The sequence below is a fragment of the Leptonychotes weddellii genome, chromosome 3, assembly GCF_054177405.1.
Source record: "Leptonychotes weddellii isolate Sample4059 chromosome 3, ASM5417740v2, whole genome shotgun sequence".
NCBI lineage: Eukaryota > Metazoa > Chordata > Mammalia > Carnivora > Phocidae > Leptonychotes > Leptonychotes weddellii.
Genome location: NC_138371.1, coordinates 1,283,242 through 1,306,230, shown reverse-complemented (window position 1 = coordinate 1,306,230; position 22,989 = coordinate 1,283,242). Strand labels below are relative to the sequence as shown.

The following is a 22,989-nucleotide window of genomic DNA, read 5'->3' as shown; positions in this document are numbered from 1 at the left end:
AACCCAGAAACACAGCCAGATTTTTATCTTCTAAAATAAATCCAATTGTTTTTTCTCTTTTGGTTTTATTGCTATTATTAAGTGTCTGTACAATGTCCCAGAGACCTGGTAAGATGGTAATTTCAGGGTAGTGTTTTATAAATGTACATTCTACACACGTGGATCTTATTAGTAAATAGTTTCCATCTTATGTGATTTCCAGACAGTGCAAGTAGACTAGTCTCACTGCTGTTCAATACGTCTCTTCTATTGATCTGGAATCTGGGATACGTGGTCTCTCATCTAGAGCAAGTTTGGTTTTCTCTCGTTTGGACTCACTGCTGTGGTTAAGGGACTCTGTGATCCCTTGAAGTGAAGCTGGACAGAATGGGAATTCTGGGGACAGCGATGTGTACGAGGGGCGCCCTGTCCCTTCCCGCGGTTCCGGACCCAAGGACGGTATTTGGGGGCGCCCGGCTCTCAAGGCTGCGAAGAGGAACATGGGTGTGGACCAAGAGATGCATTTGCTCTGCAGGAGACTAACAGGTTCAACTAACAAAATTCAGGTGAAAAAAGTTTGGCAACGCTGTTAGGGCAGATCACCCTCGCCTTCAGCACTCACGGCTCGAATGTGTGTGCGGCTGCGGGAGGCCTGCCCCATGGACAGGCCGCCTCCGCCCTTCGCCCCGAGATCCAGCTCCCGATGAGGATTTTCCTCCACAAGCAGCCCACCCCCACCCTTGTTTCCGGGGGGCCCCCCTCCCCCCTGCCCCACTCTGACGCTGATCAGCGTCTCTCAGGACCCGGTGCCCAGAGCACACTTTGGGGGCTCCTGCAGAGGAGATGGGGCCACGGGGGTGTCCAACGGGGACCTGAGCTCAGCCGTGACCCCGAGCGCAGGGGTGGGCTCGCTCTCCTCCAGCCAACCTCCCTGAACCTCCTGCAGGGAAACAGCCCGAACCTCACCAGGGGAAGTGCCCCAGGCAGCCCTGAACAGAGGTCATGGGTCAAACCCGCCCCTCTTCAGCCAGGCCAGCCTCAGGCAAATTATGAAGGCGACCAAGATTTTGCAGGACCCCCGACCCCCTTCCCTGCTCCCAGGTCTGGTGCTTGGTTTGGAAAGGACCTCAGAGGTCAATGGCATCCTTACCCCGTCCCTGGCCACCTCTGACTTCAGCCACAGCCTGGCCAGCCCCGGTGACAGTGGGAGCTGATGACTGTGGGCAGTTTAGAACTCGGCAGGGCAGGGCCTGGGGACACAGACCACATGGAAGGCCCGCCTGCACGCTTGACCTTGGGCACCATGGCCCCCGCTCGGCTCAGCTGCCCACCAGCATGGCCATCAGCAGGCCAGGGAGGTCTGGTGGGGGCCGGGGGCCCGATGTGGGGGGTCCAGCTTCACTCCGGCACCTGCAGAGCCCCTGTGTTCTCCCACACTTGATTTCCTGAGGCTTCAAAGAGTTGAGGGTACGAGGACCGTCCATGGAGGGACATGGAGTCATTCACCCCGGAGTTCCGTGGCCTGCATGGACTGGCGTGGGTGGGGGCTGGGTGGGGGTATCGGGTCACCCCTGATGAGGCAGATGAACACCAGCAGGTGTGTGGTGAGGAGGGTCCGCAGTGTTGAGTGAGCAGCCCGGGGGGAGGGGCGGAGGTGGGGGCAGGGCGTATCTCAGGCTCACTGCGCGGGGAGGACACAGGAGCAGCACCATCATGGACGCTCCAGCTGGGAATGAAAGCCAGTCAGGCTCTGCTGTGAACACGCGGAGCTCAGGGCGCCCCCACTGCCAGCAGCTCTGAGTGTTCCTGGGCCCAGCGTGCCGTCCAGAGGGCCTGCTTCCCCCTCACTCCTGGCCACTGGCAAGTGCAGAGCTCTGCGGGGACCATAGGCTCCCGAACTTGACCTTACCACCCTTTAGGACTGACCGTTCAATTCCCAGGCGTAGTGATCAGGTTTCCAAATACCAAGTCTGGCTTGATTCTGTCTTTTTCACAATGCACAACACGGCTCTCTCTGCTTCTGCTGTGATGGGATAACAGGAACCAGAGTTACCCTCTGGTCTGAACCAACGCAACGCTGGACAAAACAGGAAAGGGCTCTCTCGGAGACGCCGGCCATGAGGAAACGGAGGGCATCACGCCTGCAAACGGAGACAAAGCCGAGCCCCCCCGGGCCCGCTCCCTGTCCGGAGACGAGGTCTAGCTTCGGACCCAGCCTGGAGTCTGGCCAGGCTGATAAGACAGACGCAGGACAGGGGAGCACGGAGCAGGAAACCGATCATTACATGAATGCAAAACCACGCAGCCCCGATGAGGTGACGCGCACAATGATGTCTGGATCCAATGAAAACTCACCAGGCATGCCAAGAAGCAGGCAAGTGTGACCCATTAGGGCAGGAAAAGTCGACTGAAACAGGGTGATGTGACGCAGATGACGGTGTTAGGAGACAGGACACAGAGGCCATTGTCCTAACTTGACCCCGTGCATTCAAGGAGCCCTTACACAGGGCAGTGGAGAGGCTAAAAGGACCCAAATCAGAGGCACGGACACGAAAACTGGGTGTCCACCACGGGAAGTCACTGGATGGGATTAACGGAAGGTTTGACCTTGCAGATGAACTTGAACTTGCTGAACTAGAAGGCAGCATGAGGACCAGCCCGACAGGAGGCCCGAGACAATAAAACACTAAACAAAGGAGTTCGGACGGCATGATTCCCCTGACACAAAATCCTTGGACGTGAGAGCACAGAGCCCCCCTGATCTGCAGGGGCTGCTTCTGGCCCCCAGCCGGTGCCCGAGACCAGGGACAGAACCAAACCCTGCAGAGACTGTTCTCCACATACATGCCTGCAGCAAAGTGTAATTTATAAATCAGTGAGAAGTTACAATAACTCGTAACAACAGAACAATTACAAGCATTCACTGTAATTAAAGGTATGTGAATGTGGTCTGTCTCATCTCAAAATTTCTCTTGCCCTGTCCTCACCCCTCTTCCCGTGATGGTACAAGATGACACAATGCCCACGTGGTGCGGGGAGGGGTGGGGGGTGACGTAGGAGCTGCAGGAGGGTCACCTGCTTCCGGACCACAGCTCAGCGTGGGTCACCGAGACACGGGGACTCCTGCAGTAGATGGTGACAGGTGTCACCATGCAGCTGGGGGTGGCGTGGACGGTCAGGGGCGGGCAGGAGGGACTTCACAGGAGCACGAGGAACCCTGGGGGAGTCGGACAGGTTCGATATCGAGAGAGTGGTGCAGGCTTCACGGGAGTAAATGCACGTCCAACCGACCAAACCGTACCATCTGAAAACACGCAGTGTGTCATATGCTGACTGTAGCTCAATACAGCTGCTAAATATACAAGAGAGAGAAACAGAAAATACCTGAAAGGCGACCCAGAGTCCCATCTGGATGGACTCGTCATCACTGGTTTTCAGTCCCTTCTCTTTGCGGTCTGGTTTTGCTAACTGTGCCACCGTGCGTTTGCATCGCTTTCCATAGCAGTCAGGTGTTGCTGCGTAACAAATAATCCCAGCGTACTTGCTTCACCATCCCCAGTCCTGTGGGGCAGCAGTTAGCATGGCACAACCAGGCTGTGTCCCCTTCTGGAGGTCCTGCCTGGGGAGGCTCCTGGCCTGGGGAGGCCGCCCGCACCGCCCAGCTTGGTGGCCCTCAGGCCGGCGGGGTCACTGGCCTCCTGCAGGCCAGCGGGAGCATCCGTGCCCTCTGAGTCTGGCTCAGGTGGCTGGGCTGGGCCTGTCCAAGGGATCTCCTTTTGGATTAAGTCCGCAGTGCCCAGCCAGCAACCTGAGTTACACTCACCAAGCCTGCTTGCCGTGTGAAGTGTTCACAGATGGCGCCCACACTCCACGGGGGAAAGTATTCCAGACATGGGCCCCACACGTGGAAATCTTGGGGCCCCTAGAATTCTGTCCTCTGTACTTTGGTAAAAAGGTTAAGTTTTCTGTAAGATAAGAGGAAGGTAACTGAGCTGCGGTCTGGCCCAGGGCCTGAGAACCAATGGAACCCTTGAGGCAGAGCTCTGGGGGGAGGCAGGCAGCAGAGGGTCCGCTGACCCACGGAAAGGCCCTCGTGTCCCGGGGAGACACCCCTCCTCAGCCTCCCGTGGCTTGGGGTGTTCGGCACAGGGAGGGCGTGCGTGGCCTGACGCTGGGCCGTTAGCCAGATGGGCAGCTGTGAGTTTCCCTGGGGCCCCGGGAGCACAGAGCCACCGCCCTTTGGGCCTGGGTCGCCCCAGCACAGCTGCAGGGCTCGGAACAACAGCAAGCTCTCAGGCCTTGCCCTGGACCCTCAAAACCCAATCCTTCCAAAAGCTGGCCCCTGTCAGCACCTGACGCCACCACTTCGCCATATGCCCGTTTGTTAGGACAGCGCACCGGGACTGGTCTCCACACGGCAGCCAGGGGACGTCCTTGGAAGCCTCCCCCAGCCCACCCAGAGTGCACCCCTGGCTCTGGGCACAGCTGCACCCAGTGCCGGTGGGGAGGGGGTCCCTGAGGGGAAGTGACTCCCTGTGGCCACTCTGTCCCCCTGCTGCCCACGGTCAGTCCCCAGGCCCACGCCAGGAAGAGCGAGCACATCTGGAACCTGGCTCAGCACTCCTTCGTCCCAGAAAAACCAGAAGGGCCAAAAGTGTGGGCCCTGGTGCTTCCCCCACGACCCCCCATTCCAGCCAGACGTGGAACCTGCCGGAAACAAGGCCTCCAAGGGCAGCGAGCCAGCAGTTCTGTTACTTAGTGTGGGGTTCCAGCACTTGCCCTTCATGCTCCGTGACGAGGACCTGCCCGGAGACCCTGAGAGCCGTGCCACCTCCCCCCAGGCTCCCCCACCCTCCCACCTCCGCTGGGCGCCTCCCAGGGCACCCTGTGTCCCAGCAGCACATCTTTGTGGAAAGATGACCTATCAGGTGACATGTGGAGAGGTGTTCACATCACACCTGGACGCTCATGTGTCCACAGTCCAGACAGAGAGGACGTGCTGGCTCTCCCAACAGCCGCCTGGGCCAGGCCGGGCCGGGAGCCTGGGGAGAGCCCCACCCCCCTCGGCAGGGCCCTCCTCACGGCAGGTGGGGGTGCCGGGGGGTCGCAGGGTCTGTCCGGGGCTGCGATTCCGGGACGGATGCACTCTGTCCTTGTCTCCGCGGGCCGCGTGTTTTCGAGGCACATTTCTCTCCTTCAGTCTCTCATTTTTTTCCTCCCAGAACCAGCAGTGCAAAACTCAGAGGGTGCGGGGGAGACTGTTTCTTTTGGTCGATTGAACATTTTCTTTCCTTGTTCAACATTTTTCAGATTTCTGGGGATTGTTTTCCACCTCTTGATGGTGTCTGGGCCCTGGCCAACAGAAACACCCGCTGCCTGCCACGGCCAAGGGTGGAGTGCAGAAGCAGAGGGCTGAAGTTTCTGTTAAATTTAGCTTCTCTTGGGCAGATTTATCTCCATTAATCATGACCAGGCAGGTCTGACTTCCCTAAACCCAGCCCCCTGGGGGAGTAAGTGCTTCCATCCCAGAGTGCGTTTCCCGGAGTGAATGCCAACACTCTCGCCCCAAACGGCCAAGCAGACCGCCGCAAACCAGCAAAAACCAAAGGTAAGGCCCTGCTCACGGGTGCAGGAGCTCACAGTTCTCTGAAGCGCCAGACGGCCGGCTTCCCCATGATCCACGACGGTGACTGCCCAGCGATGGGGAGCCCGGCGTCCCACCTGACGCCTGGCCCTGGAGCCCTGGTGGTCACTCTGTCACCTGTCACCCCACCAGCCCGAGAGGCCACGACACCTCCTAGCACAGGGTGCTGTTCCCTCCACAGCAAGTCTGGGCACACAGCTGTGTGTGAAATACTTTGGAACTGGAAAGGAAATGAAGTCTGCGGTCTTCGGATCCATACAGTCTGTGTAATGGGTCCCCCTCTTCATAATCATGTCTGTGCTGAAGTTACCGCTGACCAAAAGCATGGAGATGGGACGGTGGGGGATGCCCAAGGCCCCAGCAGGTGCGCACTTCTAGCCCCAGCCTCAGGGATGTCCCTGCATCCTGGCGGCAGGCGCACACCTTCATGGCCTCCTTGGGAAGGACGCAGATAAACAAGGCCTGTCAGAGAGTCCAGGAAGGAAGACCTCCCAGCAGATGCTCAAGGGCAAGCATGGTAATGGCATCAGTGAACTGCGGCTTCTCCCTGGGTTCGTTCATTCAGCCAGTGCCCCTTGATGGCTGGCCCTGACCCAGGCACCGTTCATTCCAGCTCTGGGGGGCACAGGGACAAAGCCCCGCCCTTCAGCACTGACCGCCCAGTTTCTCCATTGGGAAAGCCAAGACTGGTATCCAGCACTGGAGAGCAGCTCCATGGGGGACCAAGGTCCTGGCGTTTTCCAGCAGGTGCGAGGCGACTCAAGAGCCTGAGAAGTCCCTGGTGCCTGCAGGATTTAAGCAAAGTTCAGGATCAACCAGAGGACAGGGCAGTGTGTGCGGGGCTCTGCTGTCCTGGGAGCCTGAGGTCCAGGCCACACGCCTCCAGGCAGAGCTGAGGGACGGAGAGGGGCTGGTCGTGACAACGGCCGACAGAGACGTCCACCTGCAGGGACGCTGAACAGGACATGGTGCTCCTAACAGAGCCAGAGCGTGCCCAGTAATCAGACACCAGCTCCCCTCTCTCCAGCACCTTCTCCATGAAACTGTGCTCCAAGCCTCGGTTTCCTTCGCTGCTAAAGAGGCGGAGAGATGAGAAGGTCTCTCTGACCCTCCCCTCCCAGGCTGTGGCTGCATGTACGACAGAGGACACAGATATGACACACATCTAACAGGCAAAGGGACCGCAGTGCCCTCAGTGTGGTGTGTGAACCCCCCCCAAGGGCACCCCTCCTGTGTGACCAGGAGCCCACAGGCCCAGAGCTCTGGGGACTGAGGCCCCCGCCCTCCCTGGGGCGCAGGGCAGGCTGGGCGTGACAAGTGCCCGAGGCAGCTCCTGGTAGGGCGGGTCATGTCTGGCCACCAGCCCGGGGCCAGAGTGTCTGAGGGGCAACCGTGTACTGCTGCGGGAAGGAGAGGACCGCCAGAGGCCGCCAGGCCACGGCCATGTTGAGCTTCTGTGCAGGGACAGGGTCCCCAGAGCGTGGGCTCCACCCCCTGGATGGAAACACCGAAACAGGAGCAGAGTGGATCCCTAACAGCAGGGGTGGGCCTGCACCACGGAGAACTCGTGAATGACCCCCCAAGGTCAGAGACCCCTGTGTCCCAGCCAGTGTGGGCCCTGCTGAGGGGGACGGGAAGGCCTGCCGGGGGCCGGCGCTGTGTTCCGAGGTGCCCGCCAGCTCTGGGCAGAGCCGGAAGGCAGCCTGGAGACGGAGGGTGGAGGACTCCCACCCAGGACGTGTCAGGGAGGCCTGGTGTCGCTGCCTGCCGACGGGTCAAGACCACAAGCATGGTGTTAGGAAGGAAGCAAAGCAGGTAACTTGCCATCACTGCAAGAGCTAATTCAGGAAATAACCACTGTCACTGTTAGGAAAGCAATCCTGAACCCAAGATGCCACTCCCTTTGTATTAGCAGAGTGAAGGCACTTCTGTGCAGGATGGGCGCACTGACCCGGACACGAGACAGGCACCGGAACGTCGGCGAACCCGCAGTACAAGTCCCCCTGAGAATTACACGGGGGCTGTGCAAGAGACAGCCGGAAAGAAAGCAAGCAGTGACAGGGTCCCATCTGTCAGTCGGAGGAACAAGCGGACGTGTGTTTTACTTCAGATAGTATCCGGTGTCATCTACCATCACACACTGCTGCGTTTACATGAAGGGAAACCAGGGGGTCTGTCCCGCGGCCGCCCGTGGCACTCACAAACGGCCCGTGCAGGTATGTTTATAACGTCGGGCCTCACTCGCTTGCACACTGCCACTCCCGTCCCTGCTGGCTCCAAGGGTGTCTTTAGGGCGGGGCTTATACAGATTCCTAAGCTGGTCCAGAGCGCATCGGCATGGACAGATTTTGTGAAGTTGCCATTTAATGTTTGAAGAAAGCAATAGTGCTCATATGTTGATTGTTGCTTAGAAATACATACGCTTAATATCTTTAGAGATCTCCTCCATCCGACACAACATGTGGTGAGGAAAGACGTTCCTCCACGGTTGGCCCTCATGTGCAGACACTCTGATCAAAAGGCGGCTCTCAGGGATGGTCCCGGATCCCTGGGATTGTGCACAAATGTCTGTGTTGACATTGCTTAGTTGCATCTTCACATGAATCATAACTCCAGCTACTCAACATTCCCAATAGTCTTTTTTGTGTACCTGTAAAAATAAGTTGGGCCAAGAGAAAACCCAAAAAAAATGCATCGTAATTTGTATTAAATTGTTCACTGTCCAAGTTGGATGTCACACGTTATGACACAGACCTTTCAGATCCAAGCCACCTGCAGGAATAGCTCCTGCATCCATGTCCTCCCCCTGGCTCCAGCACTAAACTTCTCGGCCTACAAAACAAGGTGGGCCAGTTTAGACGTCAGCAGGGCCCAGGATGTGTGTAGATGGTCAAGTGGTTGGAAGGTGCAGGAGAGAGGAGGGGGGAACCCCAGAAATTCAGCTGAGAGGCATCATGTGTCAACGCCAGCGCATTCAGCTCTCCTCCCATTTTGCCACCGTTGGTGTATCTGCATTCTGTCACAGGACATCCTTCTCCAGTGGCCTGAGTCATCCTGCTTGGTTCCACCAAAAACCACCTTCCTCTAACAGCACCTGTAATCAACATTTTATAGTGTTGGATTTGTGGAAAAGTTAATAGCTAGAAGGAAGGAAAATCCTTCTGTTTTTGTTTTAAAACTAGTCTGAAGCAATTACAAGATTTTATGTTGCACGTGATGTATCAGAGGGGACTTCTGGTTGCACACAACAGTATGACCTGGGACACTTTAAGCAGAAAAGCAAATTTATGCTGGGCTGCTGGGACATCTTGTAAGGACAGGGCTGGCAGGCGTGGAACCAGAGAAGGGACATGCATCCTCCCTCATCTGCTTCACACGGGCCAATGGAGCCACACGGTGGACGTGTCCTCAGTTCCACCACCCACACAAATTTCAACTTCTTCTCTGCTCTGGTGCACAATTCCAATGGGGGACCAGGATGGTGGCAGAAATCAGATGGCACCGTCGATTAGGGTAATTCCAAGAGGGTTTAATGAAGAGACTAGTTGCTAAGGGAACCACAAGGGACAGTGTAATGCCCCAGGCTGGTAACCGTGGGGTGGCAGGCCCCTAGCCTGAAGGGGCGAGGCAGACATGGGGAGCTATGACCTCAGGGGGGGCACAGCCAGAGACAGGAAGGCAGCAGGAACAGAGCCACGGAATAGGTACCCCGGCTGGTGACCCCCACTCCTCCCCATCTCCGGCAGGGCTTCCCCACGGGCCAAACCCCATGGGGAACCGGAAGGCAGGAGGCAGCCTGACATCGGCCGCACAGGGCCGCTTCCCACCACAGAGAGCAGGTGGACCACGCCATGCAGCACCTATATGAGCCCCGGAAGTACCTGCACAGGAAGACCCTGATTGGCCCAGCTTGGATCATGTGCCCAGCCCTGAGCCAATCGGCTGAGACCGGGGGAGGAGTCTAGTGTACCAATATGGCAGCCCCCATGCGCATGTGGACGCAGGGGTGGGGCAGATGGCACCTGCGGAGACTGCCCCCCCCCCACGCCTCTCTTGATAACGTCACAACCATGTCATAACATCAACCGAAGCACTGGGGCCAGCCATCCCCAAGCGCGGTGCCCTCGTCCATTCTGAACACGGCGATGCCCCAATTCAGCGGGTCCCGAGCGTCCTCCATCGGCGCAGCTCTGGGCTCTGCAGGAGCGGAGGGCTGGTCCCAGCAGATCTGGGGTGGGGGGTGCCGAGGGGGGCGGGGGCAGAGCTGGGACCTGGGGCTGAGCCGGGGCGGGGGGCTGGTTGCCGGCGTGGAGCCCGGGCGCTGGGCGGCACTTGGAGCCCTGGCTTTGAAGACCCTGGGAGGGGTACCAGAGGAATCGTGTATCTTGTTTGGTTACTGTGCTAATGAGCCTCAGGGCCGGCGGCCGGTCAGAAGTCCCCGGGATCTGGACCCGGGCTGGGCTCCCTGCTCCGAGGCAGCCTGGAACCCCCCAGCCGTGCAGGAAGGCAGCGGGGATGGAGGGCCGCGTGCCGGCGCCATCCTGGGCATCCCTTAAAACGATGAACATGGGCTCCTGCGGCCAGAGTGTCATCACTTCATGACATCTGGGCTCCACAGCCTTTCCTAGGCCAGACACCTCTGCTGCCATCTGTCCTCCCAGGTGTAGGGGGAGGGGAGGGAAGAGCAACCAATCAAAGCCGAGCCTTGCCATCCTACCCCCTATTCTTCCCCCTGCCCCTTCCAGCACCCTGAGCCCAGAAGGGTGGTCCCCTGAAGGAGCCACCTCAGACATGCTGCACGTCCCTCTGCTCCCCTCCCCACGGCTGGATTTCCAGAACCAGGAGCTAATGCTGCAGACTAGGAGCTTTGCTCCCAGTGAACTTGAACCCCTGGGGATTCCCAGCCCCCAAAGGGATCAGGACCCAATAGGTCCACCTGGGGGGCAGGCGGCCAACATCAGGACCAGAGACTGCCCTCCGCCTCCCTTCTCTCTGCATGTGAAGTGGGTGGGCATTTCTCGTGATTCGTTCCTGCTGGCTAGCATTGTTTCAGCATGTGTAAGGGGAGAAGAAGGTGCGCCCCTGCAGATCGGGGGAGGGGTCTGTAAAAAGAACAGGAGTCATCTTAAGAAAGCGCGGCTGGCATTTATTCTGTACTCCGTGTGTGCTGGGCGTCTCTGTGCCCTCTCTCCCGGGGAGGGGGGTGGATTATGACTGCCTTTCACAGAAGGCAGCATCAAACGGACACGGCACATAACCCGGCCCCGGGATGTGGTTGGAAGATGGTAACTTTCATTCTGGAGAAAAGGAGTCTCCAGACTCACCAAGGTCAGCTCGGAGAGGCTGGTGGGCCTGAGAGCCCGGGCGTTGAACCACCAGGCCACCTTGCCCCACCCCTGCCAGGCAGAGAAGGTTCTGGGCTTCAGATACCACATAAGGAGGAAGCCCATGTTCGTGGGGTGGGGTAAGCACCGGATCGCCCCCAAACTGACTGGAACAGGCTTCCTGGGGTGGTGGGGTGTGGTCCTCACGCCTCTGGAGGAAGGGTTACTGTGTTGGAGCATCGAGGGAGCGGGCTCTGCTCCGGGGGCGGCCTGAGCCCAAGGTGCAGATACGGCAGAGAAACTTGGATCTAATGCTGAATGTTACTGTGCTTACATTTCTGAAAAAGAAATACTGTGTTCACCCAAAGCCCTTATTACGGCTTTCTCTGCCGGGTCCTTCAAGCCTCGGGCGGGGGGTGATTCCTGAGATGCGTCAGGAGGTCAACCTAGTGGCTCACAACTACCGTTTTCTCCCTAATGAGTAGAATAGACTGGAATAGAATGACACAGAAGATGCCAGATTGCGTGGTCCCCAGCGGGGACTGTTCTGTGAAGGGTCTCTTCTGTTAGACACATTGACACATACACATCCTATAAAATATGTTCTCACTCTATGTGAATGCCCTGGCTCTCACAGGGTCCAGTGAGTGGCTCGCAGGGCCACAGGGGATGTGACCGAGCCAGCTGCAGGTGGCGGGGGGTTCCCCTGCTTGGACCAACACCTCGGGAGTCAGACCTGGAGGGCTCCTGGGGGCAAGTCCCCGGGAATGGGCAGGACTCCTGGGGAGGGCTCCGGGGTCCCCTGATGCAGGTCTGACTTGACTTTAAGCCACAGTAAGCCACAGCACAGCCAACACTTGGGTTGCAGTTGGTCGTTCCATTCATCCAAACGACACCCTTTCGGGTCAGTCATCTGCCTGTTCTATAGACAGTGAACTGAAGCCCAGGGCTGAGAGGAGTGGTGAGCGACAGCAGGGGAATTCAAGAGCATCTTCTTGGCCGAGCCAGCCTGTCCTCGGATCTCGGTGAAGCTCTCTGATGGATTTCTTGAGATAGTGGGCTGCTCGAGGAGGCCTTGACCTCTGCAAGGCATTTTCCAGGAACACGACCATGTTAACTAGGGACGCCACGAGACTTCTTTTGCACTAAACAGAGTAGGGAGACACCTGTGAAACTTGTCTGGAGATGACCTCGAAGGGCGTTGGCCACGGCAGCCCAGCACGCCCTGCCACCATCTGTGATGTGGCCGGGCAGCTCTAGATCCTTCTGGATCGAGACTCCCAGATTGAAGGTGTGCTTCTCTGTAAGGCCACAGATAAGCACATCTTCCGAAGAGGGCCAGACACGGCCCTGTTTATAAAGAGAGCTGGTCTGGAAGCACTTGATAAGGAAGAACATGGGAAGTATAATAGGTCAGAAAATTTCTGCAGTTTGGGAGACGTGTGCAGGGTCTGCCATTTCTTGCAGTTTCCTTCCCCACCGTCCCTCCCCTGCTCACCGAGGGCTCTGTGCTAGTTGGTAGCTGTCGGTGCCTACGAGGCCCCAAGGAAACAGGATCACCGGGGAGAGGAGGAGGTGGGGAAGCCCGGGAGCTCTTCTAGATGCAGGGGGTGTTGGGGTGGGGGGTACTTGGTGCATTGCAACCCCAGCAAATCAGCGTCACCTTCCTGGCACATGGGAGAGGCGCGCGTCTGACCGCAGAGAGACTGCAGCAGGCGGGCAGCACGGCACTGCCCATACGTAACGGGGCGTCTGCTCGTCCCCGAGAGCCAGGCTGTCCAGAGCGGTGGGGCTGCCCCAGGAGCACAAGTGAACAAGTCCAGCAGGGCCCAGAACTGAGCACACAAAGTAGTAATGACAGACGGGAAGACGGGCCCCCACCGGGGCAGAGGGAGCCTCCACGCACCCTGTTCTCTGTGCGCCCCACCTCCTGCCGGCTGCCCTCCCCCGGCCCCATGTGCTGACCCCGGGGCCAGGCCCCTCGGCTCTGCAGTGAGCTTTCCTTGCTGGGCCTGCTTCTCTCCACGCTGTGCGGTCAGAGGCAGGCAGGGCCAGGCGTGGGACGGGCTCACGGAATAGCTGGTCCCTCCCAAAATGCTTCTCCACGTGACTGCCGGCAAGATAGGCTTGGGGCCTGGACCGGACCACCCGAATGGGCCCTGAGCTCATACGTGTCGCCCATCCTGTGCAGGTTGGGGGTGGAGCGGGCCTCCCGAAGGCTGCTCTGGGACCCAGTCCCCCTGCAGTGTCGGGAAAGGGGACACCATCAGCGGCCCGTGGGGCCGCCTTGGTGAATGGCAGCTCTTCTCTGTGGAAGCAGCTCGGGCCAGGGTCTCCGTCGGGCCTGGGGAGCCTCCACTGCCTTCCCGACTGGAAACGCGGTGGGATCCCGGAACCCAGCCCTGGAACCATATGTCTCCAGCCTCCTGGCGCCCTGCCACTCGCCGATCCTCCGTTTCTGGGGAAGTCCTCCTGTTCCTAAGACAGGTATCTAAGGCTTTCATTGGAACAAATCTGGGGTCACAGCAGGACCGCTAATTCCCAGCTGTGCTCTGCAAGGGGGCATGGAGGGGGGTCCCCACGTGTTCTCATCGCCACTCCCTGTGCGCCCAGGCCCCTTGCCCGCCTCACACGCCATCGTCTTAGGCAGGCCCTACACGTGCCAGTGTGAGTCCTGTTACAGTCTTGACAGGAGGGGAAACCGAGGTCTTGCCGCAGCCCCGGCCATAAGACCGAGCTCAGGCTTGAACAGGGGGCCCGCTGGCCGGCTCGTGCCAACCACCAGCAGAGGACCCAGGCTCTCCACTAAGCACCACAGACTGAGCCGGAGAGTTGTGGGTGTGAGGAGCACATGAGGCACACGGCCCGGCCCCTGGAGGGTCAGCCAGCCGCAGGCAGGGAGAGCGGCCGGGGGGCAGCGCAGAGCCTCCCCAGCAGGACGGGACGGACGGGCAGCCTCGGGAGTCTGCAGCAGACCAGGTGGGGAGATGTGGAATGTTCCAGATGGGGCTGTTCCTCATGCCTTAGGGGAACTGTGTCTGTGCCCGGCCAACTGGGCCTGAATCACGGGGCCCCACCCCTGGGCCTGCTCTGGGCACTGGGGATTGTTGCCCCCTCAAAATGCACATTACGGGGGTGCCACTCAGACCACAAGTCTTCCCATGCACATCAGTGCCTGCTCCGTCGGGGGAAATCCAACCACAAACATTCTCTGCTGGGGTCCAGATGGCCTCCTTGCGGCCATGGACCACAGGCTTTAAAGCAGAGAAGACCACAGCGGCCTTCGTGCAGGAAGATGGCACCAGTGGGAGTGTGCGTGGCTCTCGTCACCCCAGAGTGAGCCTCGTGCCCCCCGAGGCTGCTCTTCCACGGCCACGTGTGTGAGGCCGCCTTCCTGAGTCCAGGGGTTTCTCCATTGACACACGCACGCCAGAAGCCCCGGGCATGTCTGGGGATGGAACTCCCCCCGGGGGACAGGTAACCAGCAGCAGGACTCAGGGTCGGGATCCCGCAGTGAGGGTTTCGGGGCCACACAGACGCTGCTGGTATGAGGCTGGATCGGACAGTACTGGGGCCCCGGGCACACCAAACGGGTGGGGGTCTTGCTTTACAGGTGGGGCTCACGAAGCTAGGACTGGCCTAACTACAGGGCAGGAGAGACCAGGCAGGTGCTCTGCTCTTTGCTCGAATCTCCCTCCCCCTCCTCCCTCCTCTCTCCCTGCTCCCTCCGCTTTCCCTTCCCCCTCCACAGACTCAGATGTAAAATGTCAATCTATAAAATTCTTAGGAAACAGCTTAGATGTCCATCTGCAGATGAATGGATAAATAAGATGTGGTATATATATACAATGGAATATTATGCAGCCATCAAAAGGAATGAAATCTTGCCATTTGCATCGATGTGGATGGAACTAGAGGGTATTATGCTGAGCGAAATAAGTCAATCAGAGAAAGACATGTATCATATGACCTCACTGATATGAGGAATTTAAGAAACAAAACAGATGAACATAGGGGAAGGGAAGGAAAAATAAGACAAAAACAGAGAGGGAGACAAACCATAAGAGACTCTTTAGAGAACAAACTGAGGGTCGCTGGAGGGGAGGGGGTAGGGGGATGGGGGATGGACATTCAGGAGGGCACGGGATGTAATGAGCACTGGGTGTTGTATGCAACCGACGAATCACTAAATTCTCCCCGTGAAACTAAAAACACAACAAAAACAAACAAACAAAAAAGGAATAAAAAGGAACTTGAACTATCAAAAAAACAAAAACCCAGCACAGAAGCAGCCCTGGGGGTTGGGGCGAGGGAAGCGTTCTTAGACTTGACGCCAAAGCACAATCCGTAAGAGGAAAAATGAGAATATTGGACTTGGTGAAACCTGCAAACTTCTGCTCCGTGAAAGCCCCTTCGGGAGTCTGCGGCGTGGGCCAGGTGACAAAGGACTTGGCGTCTGCACGTGCAAGGAGCTGGAATCTCAACACTGTGCAGTTAAAAAATGCGCAAGGGACATGTGAGCAGACGTTTCAGCAAGAAGAGAGGACAATTAGCACATGAAAAGATGCTCAACATCATTAGTCACCAGGGAAATGCAAATTAAGACCCCAGTGGAATGGTGCTCCTCACCTCATGGGACAGGGGCTGGTGAAGAGGCTTCGAAAGTCCCTGAGGCAGGGTGGGGGGAAGGGGGCGGGCCCTCTGGGGAACGCTTTGGAGTGTCTTACTAAAACCGAAACATACAGTCATAGGGTAGGATTCAACAGTCTCACTCCTGGGTACGCACCCCAGAGAAACGAAAATCATGCCCACCCCAAAATTTGTGCCCATATGTTCACGGCAACTAGGGGAGGGCAGGTGGGACCCGTGTGTGCTGACTGAGCCATTTCCTGTGTACCTACGATCACTGCAGAAGTAAAGCAAACAAGCAGACCAAACACCAGTGCCCAGGTGAGCAGGGCTGGAAGCCAAGAAGGCCCACCTCCGCGGCCCGGGAAGCCGCCTCCCTGCTCCACTCCCCGCATCATTCCCCAGGACAGGCAGAAGGGCGTCTACACCAAATAACAAGAGAAGCAAACAAGTGTAACAGGAAAAAAGGCAGGTAAGAATGCCATATGGAAGATGTAATTATTCCAGAAACAGAAGAAAAATTATACCCAAGGTACTTTTATGTTGCAAAGAAACCAAAGAGCGGGTGAACTCCATGAATCACAACAGCCAAGAGAAGACAAAGGTGAGATGAGAAAACAGGGCTGGAAAAGACAAGAAACAAAGACAAAAAATGAAAGCCGAATCAGCTGCGCACGGGGCCCAGTAATCCCACTCGTGGACCCCTCCTCTGTGCGCGGCCCTCCCTGCAGCCCCAGGACGCCCCCTCCCCAAGGGCGGCAGACCCAGGCTGGCCGTGCCAGCTCCAGGGATGCTCCCCCCGCCCGCGGGAGAAGCCTCACAGGTGCAGCGGGGCGTGGGGCTCCGGCTAGCCGCGCCCCCAGCTGTGACGGTGGGCGGCCGGCTTCCAACCACACCGCCCAGGTGGCCGGGTCCAGGGGCCTGGCTGAGACGCTACCTGTTCTATTGCGAGTCACACGGCAGCTCCAGGTGCGCCCGTCAGCCCCGGCGCCTCTCTCATCGGTCTGCCGCTCGGAGCGCTGGACCCTCTGCATTCCGCAGCTTCGGAGCCCAGCCCGGGTCCTCACCCTGAGCTCTGCCAGCCACGCCTCCAGACGCTTCGGTGGGGGGAGCCACCCCTGCCTGCCCCTGGACCCCGGGACCCCCGCCCCCCCATGGGGTCAGGAGCCCTGCTGGCCAGCCCCTGCGCCCCAGGCGCCTCCCCAGTACAACAGGGTCAGGGGCCCTGCCCCCAGCCTGCGCTCTCAGCTGCCGGGGCCTTAGGGACCAGGGTCCAGGCGTGCTCCGGGTCTCCTGCCTCCGCATAAACACGGAGGGAGGCAGCGTCCTGTCTGACCCTCGCGTCCCTGGGACCTGCGGCATGGAGCATGACGATGGGGCTGGTCGGCCACATGGGGGCCCACACGGGGTCCCACTGCCTGGTGGCCACCACCCACTCCAGAGGCAGGAGGAGGGGACGGGACAGGACGACGGATGGACACCTGGGCCCAAAGGTGATTCAGGGGAGACTGGGAGTGTGAAGGAGGGCACCTGCCGGGGTGCGCGGTCCCTGGACCTGCTCTCTGGGGGCCCCCTCCCCAGTGCCTGCGGAAGAAGCAAAGTGTGAGCACCCCATTTCTTGTCTGGAAACCTTACTTAATTGGCTGTGATTTTCATTTTAGAAGGCGCCCCTCACTCAGCGCATCTGACCAGGGCAGTGGTACAGCTCCCCCCGCCCCAGGCCTGCAGGGTCGCTGCCCCCACCGATCTCCAGAGCTCAGCGCCCCGCCCTCCACCTGCAGGGCTCATCCCCATCTTCTGGAAGGCTCTCCACTGGTCCGGTCCGTGCCTTGCGCAGGGAAGCCTCCAGGTTACACCCACCCCATGGCGGTCCGCAGCGGCCATGGCTGTCCCTGCTGCCCACCCAGGGCATGGCACACAGTAAGTGCTCAGCACACAGTCATTGGCCTGGTATCTCTTCTCTTCCCCTTGAGCTGGCTCTGCAGCGTCTCTCCACCTGGACCCATCCCGGGAGCCAAATCTCCACACCAAACCCTCCAACGCTCCTTGTGAACCTGCCGCTCCCGGGCTCTCCTTCGTCCCCCTCCTGCTGACCACACAAAGGACCTGTCTGGCCTGCCCCTCGGGCCGCTGCCTGGATCCCTGGACTCGCAGTCGGGGACGGTGACCTGCTGCTCTGTCCCCAGCCGCCCTCCCCTCGAGGCGGTGGCCACGCCCTCGGAGCCCCCACCCCTCCTCCACTAGTCCTGCCTCCCACCCCCACGGACTCAGGAACACCCCTCCAGGACGTGCTGGAGGCTCTGCCTCCCACTCTGTGTTTACTCTCGGGGCCCCGCTTTCCAAAGCACACCCGAGCTGTTTCCCCACGGGGAAGAGCCCAGGCATCCTGGCTGACTCCTCCCCACTCCCACTCCCCGAGAGCGTCCAGGGCCCGGTGGGCACTGCTCCTTCAAGGCCCTCACTCTTGCCCGGCTCCTCGCTGGGGCCTCTGTCCTCTCTCACCAGCCATTTGCCAGGGCCACAGGCTAGCCCGTGTCCCCACTCAGTGCTGGAGGGAACTTCCTGATACATGTCTGCACTGGCCTTCTCCTGTGAAACCCCCCTGGGTTCCTTCCTGCAGGAGGAACCGAGGCCCCAGTGGCCCAGTCCCCACCTGGTCACCCACAGCACGGCCTCCCTCAGCCAGGGGAAGGGGTCTGGCAGGTGTGGGCAGGGGGCTAGAGGTCTGCGTGGGGGGGGCTATTCGTCAGAGCCTCTGCTCTGATGTTTGCACCTCCCAGAAGCTTCCTTGCTTCCCAGGACAGGCCAGATGCTCCAACTCCCGGGCCAGGGATCTTGCGCATAACCCCAGACAGTCAGCCCACGTGCCATGTTGGCCAAGCTGCTGCACCCCGAGCCCAACCAAACCCTGATCCCGCTGCTGCTGTGAAGGCATCTGCAAAGTGTGGTTAGCACCCACCATCAGCAGCCTTTGAGCAAAGACCATCCACCATAACGTGGGTGGGCCTCATCCAATCAGTTGAAGGCCTTAAGACAAACGCTGAGGCCTCCCGGAGAAAAGGAAATCCTGCCTGGAGATGGCAGACGGCGGCTTCAAGTCCTGCCTGCATTTCCAGCCCGCATCATGGGTTTCAGCCTTGCCAGCTCCACAGTCCTGTGAGCCAATTCCTTAAAACCTACATCTCTCTGGTTCTCTCGGGGGAACCCACAGCTAGGCCCACCTCTGCCCCAGGAGGAGGCAGGAACGGACAATGAGCGGACCGCGGGGGTCAGACGCGACAGCGCTATGGACAAGGAGGAGGAGAGGAGGAGGGGAGGCACCTGCCCTAGGACTGCAGCCCCTCGCAGGTGCTGTGGCCAGGGAGGTGACAGGTGGACGGGTCAGGAGGCAGGGCGGGAGCGCTTGATGGCGGGCTGCCCTTCTCCCCCGCCAGACTCAGCAGATCTGTTCCTTGTATACCCAGGTCCCACCTGTTAGGGCAGCTGTACCCCGGGGCGATCGGGAGGAACCCTGGAGAGTGTCCCGTCCAACCTCGTTACAGTCCACACAAGACCACAGGGTGAGCGAGTGCACAAAGCCCCTGGGGCCCTGGGTGTGTGCAGAAACTAGCCGGAGACGCCCAGGCCCCTGCTGCAGCCCAGCATCGACAGGCAGGCCAGCGGCTACCTGGCCAGGCAGTGGGGCCCCCAGGCGTGCCTGGAGGGGACGGACGGCACCCCGCAGCTGCCGCTGTGCCTCAGGCATGCCCAGCCAGCGCTCAGACCTGGGGCCTCAGGGCCACTTCGATCTCACGGGCTGCCGCGGGCTCTGCCACGCTGTCCTTCAACCCGCCTCGCCCGGCTGGGCCTGGTGGCCATTCCTTCATTTCCTAACACCACTGGTTTGATGCACGTCCCCGAGTGTCACACTCACCCACAGGACAGACGCCCTGAGACTGGGTTTGGGGGAAAACGGGCCCGCGGCAGCTGCTGACGGCCCACAAAGGAGAACACCACGTTTGCAGCGAAAGCCGAGCTTAGGTGCCCTTACCTGCCAAAGACGGGCAATTACGCCTTCAGTTTCAAAGGGATTAGCCAGTCTGGGTGGATCGCAAAGAAGCAGGTTTAAATAAGTGCCCACTTGTGGGTGGTCCCCTCTGTGAACCTGGCTATTTGCTACTTCCTCAAACACAGTAATTCTGCATTCTTTCAAGCTGGCTAAATACACATCCTTCGCTCTTCGTGTGCGCACCGTAGCATACTCAGGAACCCGATGCCATGTTGCACAGGGCACTCGTTACCAGCTGTGCGCTGGGCCCTCCTGGTCTCCTTGCCAAGAGGGAACTAAGAGAAGGGCGTCGCCTCAGCGCTACCAGCTTGGGGCCGGAGCTCCGCACCCTGTCGTGCCCCGACCGCACTCTCCCTGCCCGTGGGCAGGACTCTGGCCTTGCCACGTGGTTTGGGTCTTCCCCACAGAGGGAAGCAACACTGTCACCCATGGGAGGCTCGTGTGGCTGGGGGTCCAGCCCGCATCCCCGCGAACGCCTGTTCTCCACTGGGACAGCGCGACTCCACGAGCCCCCCGCTCATCCATACTGTGCTGGTTCTGCCTCCCAGGGCAGCCGGGGGCAGGGGTGTCCACAGACATAAACGGGAGCGACCGTGGCTTAGACGCCTGGCGGGTGCCCACCGGTCACAGAGCTTTGGGCGGCAGCTGGGCGGGCTAGGCAGCTTGCACAGGACCCCCATTTTGCTGGATCACACAGGCCGAGAAGGTGTGCCCACCACCTGAACGGGGGCCAGGAGCCCCAGACCCGCCCTCCACGAGGGGCAGCCTGCTGTCGGTCTCCTTGGGCCCAGCAGGTGACTTCTTGTGTCACTTCTCTCGTGTCCCTGTGACCTGGGATGTGGCCCCTGCCCCCGAGGGCCCTACTGACTCCAGCCACACATGCTCCATCTGGCACTGTGACTTTACGTTCTCGTTGGCCTTTTCAAAAACGGCTCTGGACTATCTAGAACAGTGCTCCCAGAAAATGCCTCCTAAGATGGGCAGCGGTCGGGCCTCTGCTCTGTGCCACGCTGCAGGGTGTTACTCTGAATTCACCGTGCAGATCCCGCGAGTGAGCCAGCACGTGGCCCGCGTGTGCGGGGACGAAGGAGCCACACGTTGTCCCACGGCGCGCCCGTGGCTGAGGCCGAAGGTGCACCTTGCGCGACCGGTGACCTCTGTGCTTTCTGAGCGCACACGCACATTCCACCCCAGGGCGTCCGGGCCTGCTGTTCCTCGCCTGGCCGGCTCACCCAGGAGCGCTGGCCCCGTCCCCACGGCGCTGAGGACCCCCACTCCCGCCGCCCTGCCCTGCGTGGCTCTGCTTCCCGAGCTCAGCACCGGCCGGCGGGGGCGCACACCCATCTCCGCACCGTGGCCAATCTCCTGGGCTCCCCGTGCAGCCCCACAGGCCGGCCCAAAACGGCAGACGCTTGGTCTCGCACGGGCTGGAGGACACGAGTCCAGACCCAAGCTGCTGTGAGAAGATCCCTAAGAAGGTCCTTCTTTGGGGTCTGTTTCCAAAAGGGAGCCTCTGGTGAGAGCATGTAATCGATTTCGTTAATCCACTGACCCAAAAGTCCATGCCACGAATGACCCCACCCTAGCTCTAGAAGCTTCCCTCAGTGGGGAAGACAGGCCTGTGGACCACAGTGCAGCCTGGGGGGTCTGGGGGTCCGACAGGGTCGCTCTCGGTGGCAGGAGCGTCCGCAGCTCCTGCGGTCAGGGCTGGGAGGGTGCAGAGCTGGGGCGTCCCTGCCTCGTGCCCACAGCTCTCCGAGGCCAACGACATCAGGAAGTAGCATCCCACCTGGCCCATGTCCCTTCTTCCCGTCCAGGGCTGGGGCTCTGCTAGGTCTACCTACCCCTCTGCCCACCACTTCTCGGGGGGCCTCAGGGCCATGCAGACGGCCATCACTGGGGAAAGAGGCTGCAGGCGGCAGGGCCCAGGGGGGCTCCGGCCACTAAGTGCTCATCTCCCAGCCCACGCGGGCGCCCCCAGTGCTGGCGGGAGTCCCACACACCCCTGTGAAGACGTTCTCCCGGGAGCAAGTGTTTTGTGCTCTATGGAACATGACGCGGGGCGCGTCCCGACTGTCAGCGGCGCAGGGAAGACAGAACTGACGGGCCGAAGCCTAGGATTCACCTTCAGCGCCGTCTCCCGCCTCTGGACCCTGGTCCCCGTGGCGTCCCCTGGACCTTGCCTTCTCGTGACCATCCCCCCGAGAGCACTGGGTTCCCACCTGTGAACCTGGGCACCGAGCGTCCTGTGCGTGGCTCTTGCACACCCTCCCTTCCTCCCCCTCCTCCTCACGGGCCTGTCCTCCGACCCCACCCTTGGACGCTCTCCCCGGGCGCCTCCCAGCCGGAGCCCAAAGCCACGCGGGATTCTGGTGATCGCAGTGCAAGATCACTGTCCTCATATGGAGCTGGTCTGAGGCGTTGGCGGGGGCGGGTGGAGATCGCTAGCTGGTGGCAGAGTGACCGACCTGCTCACATGTCTCCGGATTCCCGGGACCCCGCCGCCCACGGGGGCACACGGGGGGCTTCTCTGCCCTCCATGTGTCCGCTGTGTCTCCCCTGACTCGCTCCCAGTTCCCAACGTGTGTCTGCACCAGTTAGAATCACAGATGACGTCGCACAAATGTCCCCACTCCCCTGGCAATCCTGACCCGGAGGGAGCCTCCGCCATTCTCAGAAATGGCCAGTATTGCAGTAACTGGAAACTGCCCCGTGATTAAGGGAAATGTCAACACCTGCTCACTCCGGGCTCCGAGGAGCTGACTAGGCAGTGGGTTTGTGCGGTTATTAAAATGCTGACTGTGGATCCAGCCCTCATTCTTCTGTTCAAGAGCGTTCCTTCGCGAGGATGCAGGAGGGAGGGAGGGAGGGAGGAAATGAACACAGGCAGGACGGTTTTAGCTGGAGTAGCAAATTCTCCCACACACACGCACTGAAGGAGGACATCTCCAGAACCCAGGATCCGCCCATGTCTCTGCCGGCTTTCCTCCTGGTCGCAAGGCGGCTGCGCGTGGAGACGTGAGGGTGTCCAGAGGCAGACATGCGCATCTTGTCCGCTGCCTCCTTCTGGAAAGCGATGGACCTCTTCCAGAAGCCCCAGCAGCCATCCTGGTGTCTGCAGGGCGAGCTGGTCACGGCCCTGGGCCCCTCCAGATGACTCCAGAGCAGAGGGGCCGGGCCCCCCGGTGCTGGTCCTCCTGCAGTGAGGAGACCGCAGGGGCCGAAAGCAGGACGGCCGCCTCCCCCTGTCCACTCCCACACGGAACCCTTAACTTTATCTTTTTGCAACTCAGTTCTTAACTTTACAGACGCACAACTCACACACCCTAGAAGTCACCATTCTAAGGGTGCCACATGATAGTCTC

General features: G+C 59.8%; 1 protein-coding gene across 4 annotated transcripts in view; it reads right to left on the bottom strand.

Annotated features, from left to right (window-relative positions):
- Nucleotides 1-22,989, bottom strand: part of NDUFA10 (NADH:ubiquinone oxidoreductase subunit A10) — a 113,414-nt gene that overhangs the window by 23,688 nt on the left and 66,737 nt on the right. The window contains exon 10 of one of the 4 annotated variants that reach the window (XM_081813263.1): nucleotides 6,166-6,408. The exons of 2 other annotated variants lie outside the window; for them this stretch is intronic. In XM_081813263.1, the coding sequence (XP_081669389.1) occupies nucleotides 6,181-6,408 (228 nt within the window). In that variant the 3' untranslated portion in view covers nucleotides 6,166-6,180. Of the gene's footprint in view, nucleotides 1-6,165; nucleotides 6,409-12,045; nucleotides 12,202-22,989 lie in introns of those variants that run through there. One more of the 4 variants, XM_081813265.1, reaches the window with a different exon arrangement.